The 21894-nt window shown below is 57.1% G+C and overlaps 2 protein-coding genes across 2 annotated transcripts in view; one reads left to right on the top strand and one right to left on the bottom strand.

The window, feature by feature from the left end:
- PLEKHG2 (pleckstrin homology and RhoGEF domain containing G2) overlaps window positions 1–12168 on the bottom strand; it is a 32832-nt gene extending 20664 nt beyond the window's left edge. Inside the window, exons 1-4 of the mRNA XM_050928332.1 lie at window positions 12111–12168; window positions 7481–7941; window positions 3564–3664; window positions 15–81 (exon numbers count right to left, since the gene is read on the bottom strand). Coding sequence (XP_050784289.1) covers window positions 15–81; window positions 3564–3664; window positions 7481–7941; window positions 12111–12159 — 678 coding nt within the window. The 5' untranslated portion in view covers window positions 12160–12168. The remainder of the gene's footprint in view (window positions 1–14; window positions 82–3563; window positions 3665–7480; window positions 7942–12110) is intronic.
- Window positions 12169–18962: 6794 nt separating this feature from the next.
- Window positions 18963–21894, top strand: part of LOC127037117 (mRNA decay activator protein ZFP36L2-A-like) — a 69950-nt gene continuing 67018 nt past the window's right edge. The window contains exon 1 of the mRNA XM_050928614.1: window positions 18963–18969. The gene's annotated coding sequence lies outside the window, so the exon portion shown is untranslated. The remainder of the gene's footprint in view (window positions 18970–21894) is intronic.

The raw sequence follows: 21894 nt of genomic DNA on the forward strand, positions 1-21894 counted from the left end.
AGGCGGGCCCTTACCCGTTGCACGAAGCACTCAGCGATGGCGTGGGCACTGCTGCTGTTCTCCAGCTCTTCCAGGAGCTCACTGCACAAGGGGGAGAAACAGGGCAGGGGGTGAAGCCGCTGATGCAAGGGGCACACAGTGTAAAGGCTGTTTCTTAGGCAGGGGGATCTGTGTCATCGGGAGACCCCTCTGCACGCACCCAGAAACTGCATCTCCAGATTCCAAATGTGCATGTTGTTTGCATAATTGCACTCCTATACAGGTTGGCACTAGCTGGATTCGAACCCGTGACCTCAAAGTACAAGGTGCTGAGGCCACATCCCTGAGTTGTGCACCTTCCTTTCCTTTCAACGCAAGCAACAGATGCAGGATTTCTGCTGCAAAGGCCCGGTTCCCGCCCACCACCATCATGAAAGGAGAATCCTCACTAGCAATATACGGGCCATGACACACAGCGGGGCAGTGCTGATTAGAGCCAGTAGAGGGCAGAGGCACTCACACATTTAGCAGCCAGGCCAACCCTCTCTCAATGCTTTAAGGAGGGGGGGTGAATTTACACAACAGGTGGGTTCTCCGGATTCTGGACACACCAGGGTTTCACTTCTCTAGGGTGCCCCTGCTGGGCCACTGGGGTTAGGGAAAACTGCGAGGAGAGAGTGCCCCCCAGTGAGCCCTCCCGCTCCCAGCCGCACAGTGCTCCCACGCTAGAATCAGCAGCCCCACGTCCTGTGCCTGCCCCAGAGCCGGGCTCCCTCCCCCCAACCCCCACTGTTAACCCTACGCTTCCCTGGGGATAATGGCGGCTCTTTTCCGAGGGAGCCCCCCAGCCAGACCCCTGCCCTGTCCCTCCCATGGGCCCCCGGTCATCAGCACCCTGAGAACACCCACCCCCGCCCCACGCCCTCACACGGCCCCGCCAGGAAATGAGCTCCGGGAACAGGCTGCAGGGAAAGAAATCAAGCTGCATATGGCAGAAGGTGCGGGGGTGGGAGGGGGAGGGTTCCTCATTGATCCACCCTGCCCGCTCCAACCCCCCCAACCAAACACTGCCATGGGGGGGAACCCATCCCCCACCTCCTCCTTCCCCTTACTCGTTTCTGCATTCATTCCTTCCTTTCAAACCTGCCCCCACACGCACCCTAAACCTGGCTGCAGCGGATACCCTGCAGTTCCCATAGACCTGATTCCCAGCCCCTGCCCCCGCTCTAACCACTAGACTCCACTCCCCTCCCAAAGCTGGAAATAGAACCCAGGAGTCCTGGCTCCCAGCCCCCCTGCTCTAACCACTAGACCCCAATCCCCTCCCACAGCTTGAAACAGAACCCAGGACTCCTGGCTCCCAGCTCCCCCTTGCTCTAACCACTAGACCTCACTCTCCATCCAGAGCTGGGAACAGAACCCAGGAGTCCTGATTTCCAGCCCCCTCTTCTAACCACTAAATCCCCACACCCTGTATTGCAACCCCCGTTTGCACTCTAATGCAGTCGTCCCCCTTCCCCCTCCAAAACTAAGAAAACTGCCCAAGAAAGCGAGGATGCCTCTCCCCATGAAGAGGTGTCCTGGGTGGGGCCTGGGGTGGGGTATGAAAGAATGCCCCCCCCCATCACGCTACTGAGCCCCCGCTCGACATCCGGCTCCTTCCCCTACAGGGTTAAGCACCCCGGGCTCGGCTGTCGGCCCACGCAGCTGAAATACTTAAACAGACGCAGATGGGAGTTCTCGCTCTTACAGGAAACAACCTCCGCCCCCCCTTTCCCCTCCCCCACCCTGAGAATAGAGGTTGGGGGGGAGGGTGGCCCAGAGCCAGCCCTGGCTGCAAACCGAACGCGCCACGCAAACCAAGCGCCCGGCCCCGAGATGCTTCGTTCGCTGCCCCCCGCCAGCAAACCGCTGGGGCATCCTGCCCCCACCCAGCAAAGCGTTCGGATCCCTGGGGGAACAGCTGTGGCCTTTTCAGAGTGAGGAGTGGGGGCCTGGGAGACCAGACTCCTGGGTTCTATTCCCAGCTCTGAGAGGAGAGCAGTGACTAATGGCTAGAGTGAGAGGGGCTGGGAGCCAGGGCTGCTGGGTTCTCTTCCTGGCTCGGGGAGAGGGAGTGGGGCAGAGTTAGATCTCACCACACATAGGCTTAGAGGGGTTCCTCTTTAACCCCATTGTTACAGCAAAGGAGAAACTGAGGCACCCAGCTGGATGCCAGAGGCCCCTGCATCTCCAAGGATGCTGAAACACAGGGGCAGCAAAGCAGAGATACAGCAATAGGCCGAAGAGGGAGAAAGGGTGGGGGGCAGCCCACCCCTGCAGGGAGAGCATCAACTGAAATCTCACTGGACATTTTCCTAAAAGATCTGCTCTGGGAATTATCTGGGGGCAGGTCTCTGGCCTGTGCCAGCCAAGAGATCAGGCTACATGATACCAATGGGCCCTTCTGGCCTTTGGCATCTATGACTCTATGAATAAGCCACTCCCCTCTCTGGGACTCAGTTTCCTCACTCCACCCTTTGTGTGGGAACTCTTTGGGGGCAGGGACTGTCGCTTGTTCTGTGTCTGTGCAGCACCAGGCAGGATGGGGCCCTAGTGTTTCATTTCGACTTTATCGTCATTTGGGTTTGAATTTTAGATTGCATCCAAATATTAAATAAACCATATACCCCATTCAATAGAACATACACACATTAAAGATACTATATATACACGCATCCCATTAAATAGCTATAACATTACATTTCATATTTTAACATCATCTAAAAGTCAAAACATAATGAACTGAAACATTAACGTCAAAATTAAACCTTTCTTGGCATTGTCGAAACAAAACATTTCGACTTCTCCCCGTTGAGAAGTCACTGAAAGTGACACAGTGCCGCGAAACGTTTCAATCTCAGCGAAACATTCTTCAGTGGGAAAACTGTTCCATCGAAAATTCTTCTACCAGGATTCGTCCCGGTGTAGGTTGTGTCCGCCCAGGACAGGAGGGCTCCCTACATAAAGGATGTGGGAGAGCTTGTGCAATCGCCTTTTCTGTGAGCGTTTGCACGGCAGCCGGGAGCGTTTGTGAAAACGTCTCTGATCCCAAAAGTTTCACCAATTAAAAAACCGGCGAAATTCCCCCATGCAAAAATTAAAAACGTTGTGAACTTTGAGAGAGTTGTTTGAGTCAAAGCAAACCATCAGAACTGTTCAATCTGTCATTTAGCTCAAGGTTCCGCCCCGCGCCCGGAAAATTTTGACTTTTGGGGCATAATCTTGAGTTTCGGCCGGAGACTAAAATATTTCAAGTCAATAGTCTAGGCTAAGGTACCTTATGATCTCATTCTCTATGGGCCAGGCTCTCTGATTGGACTACATCTTCCATGATGCACCACTTTCTCCTCTCTTACTGAGGCCATGCTGCATTATGGGAGACCTAGATCCTGAGGTTGCAGGTTCAATCCCCACACGGGGTCACTGTTACCAAAGTTGTAGGGAACTCAGAAATCAACTCAATACCCCCAGTAAGTCCCTCTCCCGATCGTCTCCCATCATTCTCTCCCTGTCCAGTGGGTGCTAGGGGGCAGCAGACTCACCTGTTGAACTCATAGATGTCTTCGATGTTGCAGAACAAAGTGCTCACTTGCTCAGGTTTGAGGGGCAGGTGTCCATTGTCTATGATACAGCCAAGATAATCCTGCAAAACAGGAATGGGTCAGACCCTGGCATTCCCGGAACACCTCTCCTCCCGCAAAGCACTTTGCAGACATCGCCAGGCAACACTGCAGCATCATTTCATCCACGGTGCAGATGGTGGCTGTAGGGCGGGGCATGGCAGCTGTTTATACAGGCATTACTCATCCCAGCACTGAGATGCAGCCACCTCTGGGGTGGAGCCTGGCAGCAGATTATACAAAGACGCCTCACTCAGCACTGAGATATGCTCACTTCTGGGGTAGGCCAGGGCAGTTGTTTATACAGGGGTCTGAAGTCCAACCACCTCTGGGGCAGCACCCGGCAGTGGTTGCATAGCACACTGCACAGGGACCACTCATCCACAGTTGAAATACGATTGACCTTGGGTGGGACATGGCAGTTGCTTTACAGCCACGCAGCAACATTGCTCCGGGATGACACGCCCAACAGTGAAATGCAGAAACCTCTGAGGTGGAGCACGGCAGCTGTTTATACAGGAATCCCTCGCCCAGCAACAAAATGCAACAAACTCTAGCAACAGGGCTCGGTAGCTCTTTATACAGTTGTCCTTCACCCAGCACTGAGATGCAGCCACCTCTGGGGTGGAGCATGGCAGCTGTTCATACTCCCTCATCAAAGAGACACTGCACTGGCTCAGCCATGGGGAAAGACCATGGTGCATGGTGGGAGATGCAGTCTGGCCAAGGTGGATTAATGTTGCCAGCGGCTGGATTCAAGGGGTGGAAAGAGCTGAGCTGAAATCTACATGCAGCATGGACCGGGGCTCCTTTCCCTCCGGAAGGCAGCATGTTTAGGGTGAGGGACTGGGAGCCAGGACGCCTGGGTTCCATCCCCAGCTCTAGGAAGGCGTGTGATATAATGATCAGATGAGGACTCCTAGGTTCTTTCCCAGCACTGGGAGGAGGGGGAGGAGCCTGAGTCAGGACTCCTGGGTTCTTTCCCAGCTCTGGGAGAAGGGAGTGGTGTAAAGATTAGAAGGGAGGGAGGAAAAGGGGGCAGGACTCCTGGGACCTATTTTTAGCTCTAGGATGGGGATGTGCGGTTTGATGATCAGAGCAGACGCCAGGACTCTTGGGTCCCTTTGCCACCCGCTTTGCGCCTCAGTTTCCCCAAGTGAAATAACATTTCCTCCCATCCCCTGAGCATCACCATGCTGAAAGTCCCAGCCTTCGCCCACTCACCAAACACTGTTAATAAACCCGGAAAGAGTTCTGCTGAGACAATCTGTTAAATCATTCTCATTTCAGTGCCAGTGACCTTTCGCGAACTCCCCCGCCACAGCCAGAAAAACCCGCCTGTCCACGTGGAGACTCAGGGCTGGCCAGGACCCAGCACAACTCCAGCTGATTCACACCAGCACTCGCATGCAGGGACCTGCCCTGATCACAAGCCGCGCAACCGAGATTTCAGGGACTTCTGCTGGGATTCTGCCCTGAGAGGAACCCAGGCAAAAGGTGCTGCGCAATCGCTCCAAAAAGATCTACTTAGAGGAGGGCCAGAGGGAACCCCAAACTTTTACAGCCACAATAAGAAATAAAAAATAATCATAAATTTGCCAGATGAGCGGTTTCTCCTCCCCAAAACGCACACGCCGAATACGATTTTGGGGAAAGACCAGGAATTTTGGGAATCCCCGTTTGACTCGAACCGAATTCTTTTCCATTTTTCAGAACGGCCCGCGAACCAACAAGTGGCCCGGCTCTCGTGGCCAGCGCATTTTGGGGACTGGAAGCAGTTGCAACTCCTGAAAGGTTCGCCAAATAAAAAAAACTGGGACATTCCCCTGGGGGGGAGGGGGGAATAAAAAGCTTTGTTAAACGTGGAGAGAGCCATTCAATTCAAAGCAACTTCTCAAAACCACGAAATCACTCCATATGGCTCAACCACTCTCCATTTATCAATGCCCCCATCACTCTCAGTCATTTTGTACCCACCCCTACTCCCCATTATGCTCAGAATCTGTTAGTTCTAATCCAGCCGAGATCAGGGCCCCAGTGTGCTCGGAGCTGTAGAATCCTTCGGCAGAGCTCCCTGCTTAAAAGATGTTACAATTTCAGGCTAGACAGAGTAAAGATGGGAGAGACAGAGGACTATTATCCCCATTCAGCAGATGGGGAAACCGAGGCACAGCGCTTAAGGCCCTCCTTTTCAGAACTGCCAGTCATGGATGCTTAGCACTGCTAATTATTAGGCCTGGAGTGGTTTGCTCATGGTCACCCAGGGAGTCTGCAGGGGAGCTGGGAACAGAAGCCAGTTTCCTGAGTTCCATATCCTCTGCTCTAACCACTGCACATCACTCCCCTCCCCAACCTGCCAATAGAACCCAGGAGTCCTAGCTCCCATCCCTCCCCCCACTCTAACCACTAGATTCCCCTCCCTTACCTGGCAATAGAACCTGGTTCCCATCCCCCCCTGCTCTAACCACTAGATTCCCCTCCCTGAACTGTCATTAGAACCCAGGAGTCCTGGCTCCTGCCCCCCCACCACTCTAACCACTAGATTCCCCTCCCATCCCTGGCAATAGAACCCAGGAGTCCTGGTTCCTATCCCTCCCTTGCTCTAACCACTAGATTCCCCTCCCTTCCCCGAACTGTCAGCAGAACCCAGGAGTCCTGGCTCCCAGTCCCCCTTGTTCTAAGCCCCCATGCTGGGAGGGGAGTAGGGTCTAGTGGCTAGAGCAGGGGGGGCTGGGAGTCAGCACTGTTGGGTTGTACTCCGGGCTAATGCTTAAAACCAAGCACTGGGAGGCCTTTGGTCCAGCACCGAGTCCCAGGGGCCCATGATCCGTTTCTCGCAGGGAGCACGAGTCCAGCTCTGGGATGAGCCGTTTGCTGCCGGGACTGGAGTTACCAGTGAACTGGTCCCCTCAGCTCCCTGCCGGGGAGCCAGCCGCAGGCCTGGATCCAGGCTCCCGGCAGATGCTCCCCGCCCCCACCCGCCAGAGCTCGCATTTCAACCCTTCCTGCCGGAGGAATAACTGGGATTCTTTGGGCCTCTCTGGGGGCAGCTGGGGCCTGTCTGACCCACCAGGGCAGGCGCTGATCCACCGACACTCACCAGGCAGCTGAGCAGCAAATTCCACACACACACACACACACAAATCACTATGATGCTCACAGAGGTCCCTGGGGTCACCTCTGTGCTGAGACAGCGCTGCTGAGTGGCCAGGGGGTTGGGCTGGGCCTCAGGACTCCCCGGTCCTATGCCTGGCTCTGCCCCAGTTTTGCCATGTGACCGTGGGGAAGTCACATCCCCACTTTATGACTCAGTTTCCCCACCCTTTGTCTGTTTAGACTAGAAGCTCTTTGGGGCAGCGCCTGTCTGGGCAGCACCCGGCGCCGTGAGGCCTCGATCTCGGGTGGGGCCTAGAGCTGCTACTGGAAAATCAGTGGCAATTAATATTGTTTATTAATCATATGCATTAGCATAAAGAAACCCACAGCAAAATCGGGGCTCCATTAATTTGGGTGTTCTCCTCCTCCCCACAGCGCCTCCTGATGGGAGAGGTGGGGGCTGGAGCAGCTGAGAGCTCCCCCCACAGCCAGTGCACTGCCCCGCTCCCCACAGCGCCACCTGCTGGGAGAGGCCGGAGCTGGAGCAGCCAGGAGCCCTCCCTGCCCGGAGCCAGCACCCTGCCCTGCTCCCTACAGTGCCCCCTGCTGGGAGAGGCTGGGACTGGAGTAGCTGGGAGCTTCCCCCAAATCCAGCGCCCTGCCCCGCGCCCCACAGCGCCCCCTGCTGGGAGAGGCTGGGGTTGGAGTAGCTGGGAGCTCCCCCTGCTGCTCCCTTCGCTCACCTCCACAATGCTTCTCAGGTCCCGGACGTAAGCCTGCTCCGTCTCCACAATCTCCAGCACCACCCGGTCCAGTTGGGACAGTTTGACCCGGCGTTCCCTGGCTCTGGCATGCCCGGGGGACCAGGCACTGCCGCCGCCGCCACGCTTGGCACCCCCCGGGGGCCCCTCGGCCGGCCCCTCCAGCAGCGCCACCGGGGTGAGATCGAGGCTGATGTCGCTGCCGTTCTGCTGGGCGTCGGGCGGGTAGCCGGCGGGGCAGCCCCCGCCCAAGGCCCCGCTGCTGCCGAAGGCGCTCTGGCTGTCGGGCAGGGAGGCAGAGGAGGCGGAGGAGCTGAGGCTGACGGGCCGCTCGCCGTCCGAGCACACCGTATTGACCGAGGTGCAGCTACCCGAGATGGTGGCGGCGGCCATGCCGCCGGCGATCCCGCTCAGCGAGGACACGGAGGATGGTCTGGCGGCCACTGAGGGGGGAGAGCGAGACGGACGGGTTAGCGGCGCCCACTCTGCTGGGGGATGCCCCATCGCGCAGCGCCCCCTGCTGGAAGAGGCTGGAATTGGAGTAGCCAGGAGCTCCCCTTACAGCCAAGGCTCCTGCCCCGTTCCCCACAGTGCTGGAAGAAGCCAGAGCTGGAGTTACTGGGTTCGCCACCCTGCTCTCGGAGGGGAGTAGGGTCTACTAGTCAGAGCAGAGAGGTGAGTCTGGACTCCTGGACTCCCCCCGCACCGAGCTCTGTCGCTGGGTGACGTTGGGCAAGCTCCGCGCCTCCCCCCGTGCCTCAGTTTCTCCCTCTGTGTAAGAGGTACCCTGACACCCTCCTCCCTCACCACCGAGGGGCGTGCGCATGCGGGTGACTAAACTCATTCCGACGGGACACAACGGGGGAGCCAAGGGGCCACTGCATGGATGCCCAGAGCTCAAGAGGATTTCCCCGTGCCCGCAAGCAGCGGCAACGGCTGGAGGATCAAGGGATTGATTCCTCCTCCTCCCTCCACCTCTGTGGCTCTCCGGCCCAGCGTGGCCGGGAATGGCCGCAGATCTCTCTGTTCAGCCCTTCTCAGGCTGGGCCTCCTGCACTAACAGGAGACAGGTGCACTTTGTGAGCCGGGGGGGTGGCCTTTCTAGTCTCACTGTCCCTCCGGCCCGGAGCCCAATGAGCCAGCTCCATCGGGTGCCCCCGGCACCCGCCCGTGCATCTTGCAAACCACCCCATCCCGGAGCGGCAACCACATTGAGCTCATGCAGCTTCCTCCCGCCGCCCCGCATCCCCCCATCGTCACCTCCGATCCCGGCTCCGTGGGGCTGTGCCCCCATCTGACGTGGAGACGCCAGGGGGACCCGTCCCCAGCTGCACTTCACGCTCCCCGCCCCCGCTCCGTTCTCCAATGCTTCCTCGCCCGCTTTGCACCTTCGAGGCTGTGGTTTGCGTTGCATTGTGGCAGGAGAGGCTTTGTGCACGCTGAGCTCTGCTGCTCACGAAAAGGTTTGCACAAAAATATACATTCGAGACGGGGCCCTGGATTCAGCTAGTCCCTGAGCAGCTTGGCACTGGGTTCTGGTCCTGGGGCATGAGCCCATGTCTGTCATCTGTATTTATGCACTATATACACAGATCCCTCTAGGCACACGCATGCACACGCACACACACACACATCCCACTAAGCACATACCTCTATGCGCATGCATACACACCGCTAAGCACAAACCTCTGTGCACACACACATCTCTAAGCACATACCCCTCTCCGCGCGCACACTCCTCTGTGCACACACACCCCCCTCTATGCACATACCCATATGCGGGCATGCACACACACCTCTGTGCACAGACACACCTCTGTGCACATACCCGTGCGCGCACACATACACTTCTCTATGCACATACCTGTACGCGCGCACACACACCTCTGTGCACACAATCTCTATGCACATACCCCTGTGCGCACGCATGCACACATACCTCTGTGCACACATCCCTGTGTGTACACACACACCTCTGTGCACATACCCGCGTGCACACAAATACACCTCTATGCACATACTCCGGTGCGCACACACACCTCTGTGCACATACCCATTTGCGCACGCACACACCTCAAGGCACACAACTCTCTATGCACACCCACATACTTTGTGCATACACACACCTCATGTGCACGCACACACCCTCTATGCATGCACACACCACTGTACACACTCAGCCCTCTATGCACCCTTGACACATACAGACAGACACACACACACACCATGCATTCGTGCACAAATGAACTTTTCCTATGCACTCACCTGCCACTCACGCTCGCCCCTTGTGATGCGCACACCACGCACATATTATACAAGTGCACCACTGTTTAAACACACAGACGCACAAACGCCTCTATGCACACATTGCCCTATATGCGTACACGGCCGCCTCAGCCACACGCACACATGTGCACTCTCCCCATGCACACACAATTCAAGGCCACTTCATGCATGCGCCCCCACCCCTCCATGCACGCACACACTCACCCCAACCCAGCACCGTGCACACGCACCGGTGCACAAACACCTCTCTGCATGCACGGACACCCCACAGGTACCCACCCCCCATGCACAGAGAACAACGGAGAATTTTACACACACACGCACACCCAGTGGATTTGAACAGCCGCGGGGAGTGTCACACAGACAGCAGTATAACAATACCTCCCAGCTCTCATCATTGGCTGATCTCAGAGCACTCCGTTTTACCGAGGGGGAAACTGAGGCACAGAAAAGGGAAGGGACTTGCTCACAGGCCCCCAGTGGCAGAGACAGGAATGGAGCCTGGGTCTCCTGAACACCAGTCCAGCGCACTATCCACTAGGCCACACTGCCTCTCATCTATGGTGGCACAAATATACAGAACCTTCGCCCTCCCTCATTGCCCGTGCTCCAGGACGGGCCAGTAGGAGCAGGACTCTGGCAGCAGGAGGCCTGGGGTCAGGATCTGCCAGTCCCATGGACTCCAATGGAGCGACAACCATTGACACAAGCAGAGGATCTGGCCCCTTCCAACAGTTCACATCTCTCTGGTCCTTTTCGGTTCTGGCCAGCAAGCAGGTGATTCAAAACGAGCAGCAGCCACAGAGAGGAACCGACTGCACGCGATGCTTTGGCGGGAGGATGTGGGACATGAACAGCTCGCAAGCAGAGACGGTGGGGGGGCAGCACTGCCTGGCTGTCTCCATGCGCCCTGGCAGCGTGCCTTAGTTTCCCCTTTAAAAGCCCCATCCTGATGCTTTCAGATGGGGGGAGCAGCTTCAATGCAGACAACGGCTTTTCAATGCAGACACACTGGGTGGGGTGCACCGCTTGTCTCATCAGTTTCAATGGTGGGGGAAGGGTTAAATTCAATCCCTTAAAGGGCCCATCCACCTCTCCATGCACCAGGCTCCTCGTGCCAAGACTACCGGGAATGCGGAAGTCCTCGGACGACCTGTTTGCTTTTGTCTTCCCATTGGGGGCCTCCTCGATCCAACCAGCTGTGTGAAGCCTGGAGGTTTATTATTCAAATCCCGACCCCCAACTTGCTTGAAGGGAGGGGGGTGGGACTGGCGTATGCCCAGGCTGAGAGGCCTGGCTCCGGCATGGAGTCCGGGACTCCAGCTCTGAAACCACTGCCCCTCTACCACATCCCCGGTCACCTCCTCCTCCAGCTGCCCCCCTTCGGGCCGGGATCGGCATCTTTGGGCCTGAGTCAGCTGCCCCCCACCATCGCTGAGCTCTGGGCTGGGGTTGTGGAGCGGTCGCTTTGACTCCCTTTGCTCTGTGTGTTCTAGGTCCTGCCCGGCTTCCCGTGTCATTTAGAGCAGCCTCTGGGCTGCTCTAACTCACCCCCCCACACACACACACACAGCCCCTTCTACCTCTGGAGCCCCTCTCTTCCTCATCTGAGCTAGGATCGGCACCCATCCCTCTGCCGGGGTGGGTTATTCGGCTCTGAGAAGTGGTTTGCAGCCGGGGTGCGACAGAAAACCCCATTTGCTGCTGCTGTTATTACTCAGCTCTGTTTACGTAGGGCTGCCGCTGAGCACGGGGATCTGCAGGCACAGCTGGGAGATGCTCGTCGTCCGAGTGGACAAACCACGGGGCAGCAGTTTAGGGGAGGGGTGGGGTGTGGGGCGGGTGTCAAGAAAGGCTTTGAAGAAGGCAGGGGATGGCTGGTGGGCTAGGGATGGGAAGATCGTTCAGGGGCTGCAGGGAAAAGGGAATGAGAAAGAGTGTGGGAAGGAGAGAGACAAGGAGCCCGTGAAGCAAATCACAATCACTGTGCCCCTACCTGACAGATGGGGAAACTGAGGCATGGGGGGGAGATTTCCCCAAGGTCAGCCAGCGAATTGGTAGCAAAGCTGGGACTAAAACCCAGGAGTCCTGGCTCCCAGACCCCACCCCTCCCCCATCTGGGAAAAGAACCCAGCAGTCCAAACTCCCAAACTGCCCGCTCTAACTACTAGACCTCACTCCCCTCCCACACCAGAGAATCGGACCCCGTCTCTGATCTGTGCAGTAACCCACCCATCTGCGGGCAGGGCAGATCGTCTCCTCAGCCCAGGAGCTCTGTGTCCAGCCCCACAAGGGGTCACACTGCATGGGGGCCCCGGGCACCAACCTTGATTGCCTGCTTTCTTCTTGCTGCCCCGACGGGCTCCCTCAGGCATGGTGCTATGGTCTCCGACGGACGCCCTGCGCAGAGGGGGAGACAACGCCAAGTCAAAAGAGGAGTCTCACAACCACCTCGCTCCAACCCACAGTCCACACTCGAGTCGAAACATTCAGGTTTCGATTGGATTGGCTGATCTTCCGGGGAGGAGCGTCCTTTACCAAATTTCAGCTGGATACCGGATTATTCTTCCCTCTCGCACCTAAAAGATGCTCTCTGCACGATGGTTGTTAAACAGCTTCTATGCCTAACCCCAGAAGTGGCTGCATTTCAGCATCACGTGAGCAAGCCCTATATGAACAGCTGCAGCGCTTCACCCCAGAACAGGCTGCATCTCGGCTCTGCGTGGGGAAAAACAACCCCCGGGGCACAACGGAAGCACGAGCCACTCAGTGCAAGATGCACCGAGGAGCAGACCACTTTATGGCCCCAGGGCAAGTGCCTCCCCGGGCTCTGCCACCAGGACCAAGCCTCGTCCCATGCAAGCAAGGGAAGAACCCAAGGTGAATCCACGACCTCATGAATGCACGAGCACCTTTCCGCTGCAGACTGGGACATGCACGTGCCGGGGGGTGTGATCCTCGTGTCGCCCTTTCCCTGCACCGGTGCAAATGCAGCCTGGCTGATCTGGGCAGCCTTTTGCTCTGCTGATGTTGCCCCAGGTGCGGAGCGCCAGGGAATCAGGCCCCTCTGCCTGAGGCACATCTGGGCCTGGTGCTCAGCCACTAACTGCCACTGCCACCAGGAAGCTACCTTAACAGAGGAAGCAGTCCAGGCTGAGAACAAGGAGGATAATTGTACTTGCCTTTGCCTTCATGTGCAAGCATCATTACCCCTTGTGCAAACTGTGCAGTGTTGGTGCACCTCACGCCATGCAAACTGCATTGCATGGTCCTCGTGCAACTCCCCCTCGAGCAAACTGCATTGCACGGTGCTGGTGCAACCTTAATGATGCAAAACTGCATTGCACAGCATTGCTGCAAGTCCCCGTCATGCAAACTGCACTGCACGGTGTTGGTGCAAGTCCCCCTTGTGCAAATTGCGCTGTGCTGGTACATCATGCAAGCTGCTGGGGCAACCCTTCTTGTGCAAAATGCACTGCACCCTGTTGGTGCAACCCCCTCTCGTGCAAACAGAATGGTGTTGGTGCAGCCCGCACCGCGCAAATTCTGCTGCAACATGCTGGGGCAATCCCTCCTCGTGCAAACTGTGTGGTGTGGGGTGGATGCCATCTCCCCCTCGTGCAAACTGGTGCAAACAATGGCTTGCACCACCCCAGCTCCCCCGGGGCAGACTCTGGGAGCTCATCGGCGGGAGCAGAGGCCTGTCAGGAACCAGCCTGCCACGAGGAGTCTCACACCTCCATGCCAATCAGCCGGGCCTGGTTCCTGTTCAGCTCCGCTTGGCCAGGTTGGAGCAAGGTCAGGATTGCTCGGCTGCCAGCCGCCGCATGGAGGAGTGTATCACAATCATATCAGGCGGCCCTTCCGCCCTACCACCACCCCCGCGTCCTTCCCTCTTTCCTGAAGTTGCAAGAAACTGGCGAAAGCTGGCACCACTCACGCCCGCTGCCCGCCGGGCGGGCCTATGGCTTTAATTCCTGCACGGCTCACTGCTTCCCCCTATTCATCTCCATGGACCGGGGCACAATCAACACAGGCTGGGAACACAATGCAGCCTATTTTGAGCCCAGTGACTTCAGGCAGACCAAATCACTTCAGCCCTCAGGAGTTTCAACAGTTGTGCGCCACCGGCCGCTGCTGGGAGCAACAGGTGCCCCCAACGCCCGTGGCCCCTGCGATGGCTGGGAATTGATTAGGCAAGATACACCCCGATGATCTGAGCTGGTGACCCACGCCCCACGCTGCAACCAAACCCCAGAAACCATCTGACCAATTGTGAGTTGGGGTGAGGAGCCAAAATCCTTCCTGACCCCCGGTAGGTGGCTGGGTGAAACCCTGAAGCATGAGATTAGATTACAGTCATTAACGCCGAGCAGCAGGGGTCAGGTGCACGTTGAGGGCAATTGCAGCTCATCGATATCGAGACGTAGCAACAACCGTCCCCCTTAATATTCTAAATGGAAGGATCCAAAGGACAAAGATGGGGCGAAGGGGGCAGTTGATGGGACAAGACAGCCTCTCCCCGAAATAAACCCAAATACAAGTAAGTTCCCACCCCTGCCAGCAGACGCAGGGTGGCCTTGAGGTTAGAGCATGGGGCTGCCAGTCTCCAGCTCTGCTACAAACGTCTTGTGGAGTATATTTTATTATTTGGTATATTTTGGTAGGACTTAGCAGCCCCAGATAAGATCCAGGCCCCATCACGTCAGGTACTGCACAGGGTCAGGTCTGGGGTTAGTGGTTTGAGCATTGGCCTGCTAAACCCAGGGTTGTGAATTCAATCCCTGAGGAGACCATTTGGGGATTGGTCCTGCTTTGAGCAGGGGGTTGGACTAGATGATCTCCTGAGGTCCCTTCGAACCCTGATAATCTATGAAACTATTAGGTCTATTACAGTAGCACCTAGAGGTTCCAGCTAAGATTGGGGCCCCATCACGCTGGATGCTGCACAGAGCCAGCCCCGACCAAAAGAACTTCCAGTCCGGTCCACTTTGGAAAAAGGCACTTTGCTTGGTGCATGGGGAGCTACTGTATTTTCAGTCCACACCCTACCTTAATCTGGAGTAACTTCTCCATGTCGATAAGCCCTATAGACAAAGGAAGGATCATCCACCCCATGGGGAAACTGAGGCCCAGAGAGACACGAAGGGCCCTAGATTCCATAGTGAGTCTGTGGCAGCGCCAGGAATCCAACCTGGCTCTCTTCAAGCCCAGCCCGGGGCGGTAACCAGAAAACCAACCTCACGTGGAGTCCCGTCTGCCTCAGTTTCCCCACCTGTACAACGAGCATGAGATCCTTCCCTGTCTCCCACGGCAGTTGTGAGGAGGGCAATAGCAATCCCTAGCACTTTTCATCATAGAAACGTCTGGCTGGAAGGGACCCCCAGAGGTGATTGCGTCCAGCCCCCTGCACTGAGGCTGGACCGAGTTAACCTAGCCCAGCCCTGACCGGGGTGTGTCCAGCCTGTTCTTAAAAGCCTCCAGTGACAGAGATCCCAGAGCTTCCCTCCCCGGAGAGTTCTGAGTTCTCCCTGCTGCCCTGCACAGCAATACAGTTGCCTCCTTGGTCTAACTCTTGTTAGCAGTCACATCTCAAAGAACTATACCAAGGAGGTCAGTATCATTAGCCGCATTTGGGTAAACAGAGGCACGGAGGGGTCAGGGACTTTCCCATGATCACCCAGCGGAGAACACAACCCAGGTTTCCTGTGTCCCAGTCTAGCGCTCGATCCACTAGGCCACGCTGCTCCTAGTGCAACCCATGACTCCTGCCCCAAGGCAGTACCACACGACAAACAGCAACAGAAGAAGCGAGGGGGTTCGACGACCCCAGGGGCGGGCGTGAGGCCCAGCTGCCCGCCAGCAGGGCGGCGGTGGAGAGGATGCCTGCTCCATGCACAGAAACCAGGGTGGGTTTACACTCACTCCCAGCAGTTCCCTCGGGTCGGGTGCCAGAGTCGCATTCCTGAGCTAATGCCGCTTTCCAGATTCCCCTACCCAAATCCCCGGGCTTAAAACAGAAAAAGAGTGGGGGAAAATATCCCCTAATAAGGTCAAACAGGACACCCTCAACGGCAGAAAGAACATGGCCCAGTGGCAGGCTTTGGAGTGGGAATCCAGTCACTGCCGCGCACTCACTCCAGATTTCCGCCGAGACAGCCAAGAGCAAACCTGGGCTCGGTTGGGAATCGGTTCTTGGGTCTCTGGTTTTCACGGACTCCTTGGTGTGGGTTCTCAGTCACGCTCAGGTCCCCCTGGGAGGCTCTGGGGTGGGAACGGCTGCCCTGAGAATCTCCCACCCACACGGGGCCTCCCTGGTCTGCCGGGAGCTGGTGTAAGGGCCCTGCTCACAGCCCCTGAAGTAGGGGTGGATCGGGGCCGCAACCAGAGTGCCCTGCGCTGTGGCTATTCTCTGCTCCCCAGGGCCCAGAAGGAGCTCAGCATGCGTTAGAGCAGCCCTGAGGCTGCACCGAGTGGACCAGGCAGGGCTCAAAATACAGGGAATGCAAACGGGGCCCAAAGGGATCCCGCCATCCTTGCTCCAGGTTCCTAGGAGCTGCCACCTATGGGTCCAGGTGGGGGGGGGGGGGGAGAATAGCCACAACACAGTGCACTCTGGCCACATCCCTGAAGCTAAAACTGCATCTCTCTGGATCTTGTACAGCTCCTGACACATTGTTACAGCTCCTGACACATTGTCACAGCTCCACCATCAATGACAGCGACCAAGACGAAGCAAAACCTGTCCTTCCTGTCATTCCAAACAAAGAAACCCCAAGCGGAAGGATCCCATGCATAAAAAATAGGGAAGGTGCAGGTGAAAATATTTGGTGCTTCCCATAAGACCCGAGCTTCTGGAGTCAAGGGATTTCTTACAAATCTAGCTTGCCTGAGTTTCTAGCCGTCATGTCTTCCGAGAAATCCTTGGAAACATGGACTGAGCGTGATCCTAAGGATTACAAAAACCAGGAGGGAAGTAAAAAGAACCCCAACATTATTCAACATGAAATGTCTCCTTGGCCCCGAACTGAACATCCTCAGAATTCACGTTCCCTGGGAATTTCGTTCTAATGCAGAGCCAAGTTTTTCCCCCAAAAAAGTTGCAATTTCCCACAGAATAGAAATCTCGGGGATCCAGCCCGCTCTGAAAGCAGATCAGACCTGACAGCCAGCCCTACTCTAATCACTAGATCCCACTCCCCTCCCAGAGTAAGGATAAGAACCCAGGAGTCCTGACCCCCAAGCCTGCCCCTGCTCTATCCACTAGATCCCCCTCTCCTCCTGGGAGACAGGCCTAGAACCCAGGTGTCCTGCCTCCCAGTTCCACTCCTGCCACCATCTTCTCCACTTCGACCACCATCACAGCCCCCATCCTCTATCTAACCGGCCTGTGACCTCCCCCACCCCAGCCTGCCACAAGCTAACCTGCGTGTGGAGGTGCGTCCATGCTGCAGAAAGCAGCTGGGAGCCGTGGTTCACAGGGCTGGAATCAGGCAGGGGATTTCCGGGTTCACAATTATCCCTTCAGAGCCAGCGAGCTGGAAAGGACCCAAAGACTCAGCCGTGCCTACGGGGTTCTTATTCCAGGTAGGATCTTAACACCCAGAGGTCCCCAATGCACCTAGGGCTGCACACAGTGGAGAGCTACCCAGCCTCAGCAGACAAAGGAAACACTAGATATTTGCACAGTTGGCAGTGTGCTAATTGTATCTGTATCACACTAGTGACTCAAGCGAGATCGGGGCCCCAGCGTGCTAGGAGCTGCACAACACGGCATGAGAAACAGGCCCTCTCCCAAAGAGCTTCCAGGCTAAATAACCGAGACAGACAAAGGACAGGAGGGAAAAGAAAGATGCCCGTGGCTGCATCAAAACACTTCAGGTCTCATGGGTCCTAACTTCTGGTTGATCCACTCAAGCTAATTAGAACTCAATCCTCCCACTCCCTCAGCTGTGTTGGGTCTTATAGTATTATCCCCATTTTACTGATAGGGAAATTGAGGCACGGAGCTGTGATTCATCCAGTGAGGACCTGCCTACCAGGAAGCTGGTTCCAGGAAACATTGAGACCCCAAGACTGAGAGGGAGGTGGAGAATATCCATGCCTGCTCCTTCTCTGCCCATGGCTGAGCCAGGCTGCGGGAGTGGCGCTGTGATCCCCGGCCTGCCCTGCCTCAGGTCTGTACCGCTCCTAGCACCATGAGGTCTTGCTCAGAGCGTCTCCATGCTACCATAACGTACGCCACGTCCACACACCCTATAGCCCCTCGTCACTTTCTGGCAGCCCCGTGTAACCGGCAGGTGAGGGAGAAAAGGTCCAGCTGTCATTTAGCAACGCTTCCAGAGCGTGCCCCGCTCCGGACGCAAAGGGTTCTCGGATGGCGAACGCTGGGGCGTGGGATCAAACACAAACTGGGCAGGGTGCCCAAAATTACCAAACACACGCAATGCGCAGACATGCCTGGAACCGAGAGGGCAGGGAGATGGGGAAAACTTTCACTCCCAGAGGTTTGCATCCCATGAGCCTCTCACAGGGCTTCCATCAGACCAGGGTTGTTTTACACACACAGGGCCCAGGAGTGACTCCCTCAACGCCATAAAGAAAATCAGGAATAGCACCCAGCAGTCCTGGTTCCCAATCCCAGCCACTAGATCCCATTCTCCTCACAGAGCTGTGCAAAGAACCCAGGTGTCCTGACATCCAGGCTCACCCTTGCTCTCACCACTAGACTGCACGCCCCTGGGAGACACGGGAAGGGAAGTCAGCTCTGCTGACACGCAGCCCTGTGCCCTAACCACCAGGCATCATCCCTTCCCACAGCTTGGGAGTGACCTGAGACCTCCTGACGGTCCCTCTCCTGCTCTAGCCACTAGACCCCACTCCTCTTGGAGACAGAACTCAAGGCTCCTGACTCTTAGTACCATGCTCTTACCATTAGACCACTCCACCAGGGCAGCCTAGGGACCGACGTCAAGCGCAGACCCGGTTGGGTTGGTACCACCCTGCCTCCCAGCCTGGTACATTCACCTTCATTCCTAATCATTGCGCCACACAGCAGCTGGTGCACAACAGTCACCGCGCTCCACCCCAGAGGTGGCTGCTTTCCAGCAGTCACGCACACAAAGGCAAAAATCCTTTGACATCACGCAGAGGCCGGGGTTTTGGCTGCTGTCAGCAGGAGCCAGGTCAGAACCAGGCTGGTGAGGTTTGGCCGGCAAGCACTTTGGAATCCTCCGACACAAGGAACCGGACTCTGCTCCTGGAAGATGCTGGCAAACTGCATGTTGGCTGGCTCCTCCGGAGGATAACAACCTACTAGAGCAGCCAGCTGCGAGTTAGTCCTTTGGCTTTAGCAGCGGAGATCTGGCGCGCCTAGGGCCCCAGGTTCAAGTCCTCCGGCTGCGAGTCTAGTGGCCTCCCTCCACCCCCGACATGGGTCAACTCCACCGGTGCGACTTCAGATTGTCATCTGAAGTGTCCCAAAGCTGCCCCCACCAAAAGGATCTGGGAGGGCCAGATTTGGCTTTCAGGCTCCAAATCTGTTCCCTGGGAGAACCTGTCCCAGAACAGACCAATGCAAATGACTCCACTAGTGAATAGACCCTCCTCCGCGCTGGCTGCCCCTGGCGGATAGAGACAGACAAAGCGAGGGCAGAGTGGAGCTTCCCTTCCTTCCTTCCTTCCTTCCATGTCTGTGGCTCCTGCTGCGCCAGCCAAGCCTGACCTCAAATGAACCCGCTTTGCTCCAGCCCCTCTGGGACGGAGGGGTTGCTGGGGGGCTGGCCAGCAGCACACGTGCACCCTGCTAGGAGCCAAAGCAGCAGCTGCGGTGGGGAACCGGGCTGGCGTCAGTCTCCGGAAAGTGGATCTTCAGGGCAAGTTACTCCTGCCTGCCCTAAGCGTGCTGTGTCAGCCACAGGCATGTGACCCAGACCAGTGCCCCATGCCAGGGCCATCTAGCCCAACCCAGCACCCTGTGCCCAGTGCCCTGCATCCAGGACAGACCGACCTGTCCCCATGCCCAGAACCCCCCAGCACCCCACACCAGGGGTCACCCCATCCAGCACCTCGCACCCAGGAGCCTGCCAACAATCTCCCAACATCTCAGTGCCTCACGCTTGCCCCCCCAACACACACACTTGGGCACCACAATCTGGTTGCAAAGATTTTCCGGGTTTACGCTGCCCTGTCTGCTTGCTTTAATGATTTAAATACCAGGGAAAAAGACAGACGGGGAGACACGCGGTGAGACAGATTTTTCCGGCACCGCTCCCGGACCCTGCTGAAAAAATCGCTTCCTTCCAAGAATGGTAGCTCTTGGCACCGCTGAACCCAATGGTTAACAGCTGGGCTCAGCTGATGCCAGCTCATTTTCTCTCTATCACCCCCTGCTGGGACTGGCATCGCCACCCTGGCCCAGCCTGGAGCTAAAGTCCTAGATTTGAAGGAATATGGAAGGGAGCGACAGATTTCACATGAAGCGCTGGGGAGACCGAGACAGGGATACTGCATCTCGTTTTGGAGTCTACGTTTTAAAAAGGACGATGCAAAAAAAAACTGGGATGGGTGCAAAGAAGAGCCGCTGAAAGGTTCCAGGTCTGGAAAACCCGCCTCCCGGTCAGGGGTTAAAGGAGATTGAGTGAATGTATCCAAGGGACGGTTAAGAGGCGACTCAGTCCTGGTCCAGAAGCACCTCCACGGCGAGTTCTGATACCGGAGAGCAATTTAATTCAGCAGACAAAAGCAGAACGGGATCAAAGAGCTGGGAGCAGAAGGGAGACACATTCGGGCTGGGATGGAAATAGGGGGGCACGTTTTGAACAGGGAGTGGGACTGTCTCCCCAAAAGAGCCGCTCTAGCTTGACTATCAGGGGCTGGATGCAGGACTCACTGGGCGGGGGTCTCTGGCCTGCAAAGGGGCAGATTGGATGGACCCTTCTGGCCATAAGCTCTCTGAAACATGTGGCCTGACCTCCAGCATAGCACAGGATGACAAGTTGGCTCCTGCTCCTGTATATGCGGCCCCCTCCAGGCAGGGCACCAGCCGGGGTCGAATCCAGCCCCTCTGTGGCCACAAACAGCAGCCTCTGCTACCTGGGCGAAGGGACCAGGCCAAACCCCTCCCGTGACAGGGATCCTTCCATTCCCAAAAGTGAGGGCGGCCAGGCCAGACATCCCCCTCTGGGGAAACGTGCCTTTTGCCAGCTTGCACGGACTCCGCTGGACACAAGAGTCTACTCCCATTCCCATCCTAAGATGTTCTGGTGGTGCCACTGCTCGCCAGCTGCTCGGCTGCATCCCAGAGGGGGCTGCATTACAGTGGCAGGTGACGCAAATCCTCTCCAGCGTGTTGCTTCCTGTGTGACAAGGCCAAACCCAAAGGAAGGCCCAGGGCCTCGGTTCCCCTGTCCCCGCAGTGGAGACAGGGATGGGGGGTGGCTTTAAGTCCTCTTGGCATCTCACTGCCTGGTCCCCGACGTCAGCTAGAGCAGCCTCAGGGCTGCTCTAACTCACAATTCACCCCTCTATGAGTGCAGGGTGGGGGGCTGGGGGCAGAGCATAGCCACAGTGCAGTATGCTCTGGCCACACCCCCGAACCATCCCCTATGGACCCTGGGGGGCAGAGAATAGCCACAGCGCAGGGGGCCTCCAATTGCCCCCTATGCTGGGGGGCAGGAGCAGGGCCTTAACACCAACTGCACTCCCGCCGCGGAGGCCTCCGTGCAGTGGGAGATTCATCTCTAGGTTCTGTCCTGTGGAAGGAGCTTGGGGTGTGTGTGGGGTGCTGCCCCCTGATGGATGGAACTGGAACTGCTCTGCTGCAGGTCAAAGCCCCCTATGCGGCCAGCTGCCACTGGGGATTCCCCCGGAGTTCAATCCACCCCCACCCCCCGCTGTGAAGTTCTGAGTGAAGTGTCGGTCCCTCACGTGGGGGCAGCTGAGGGTTTGAGGCGGGGGTGAAGGGAAGGTGGGAGGGACAGGGCAGGGCTGACCCTGCACCCGGGACAATGGGAATGGGGTGCCGGGGGCCGGCCTGGAGGAGGGGGAAGCAGTCCAGAGTGAGGGGGGGCAGAAAAGAGCAATGCCCCGGAGTCTTTCCTAATGGGCTA

Source organism: Gopherus flavomarginatus, chromosome 18 (genome assembly GCF_025201925.1).
Source record: "Gopherus flavomarginatus isolate rGopFla2 chromosome 18, rGopFla2.mat.asm, whole genome shotgun sequence".
Classification (NCBI taxonomy): Eukaryota; Metazoa; Chordata; order Testudines; family Testudinidae; genus Gopherus; species Gopherus flavomarginatus.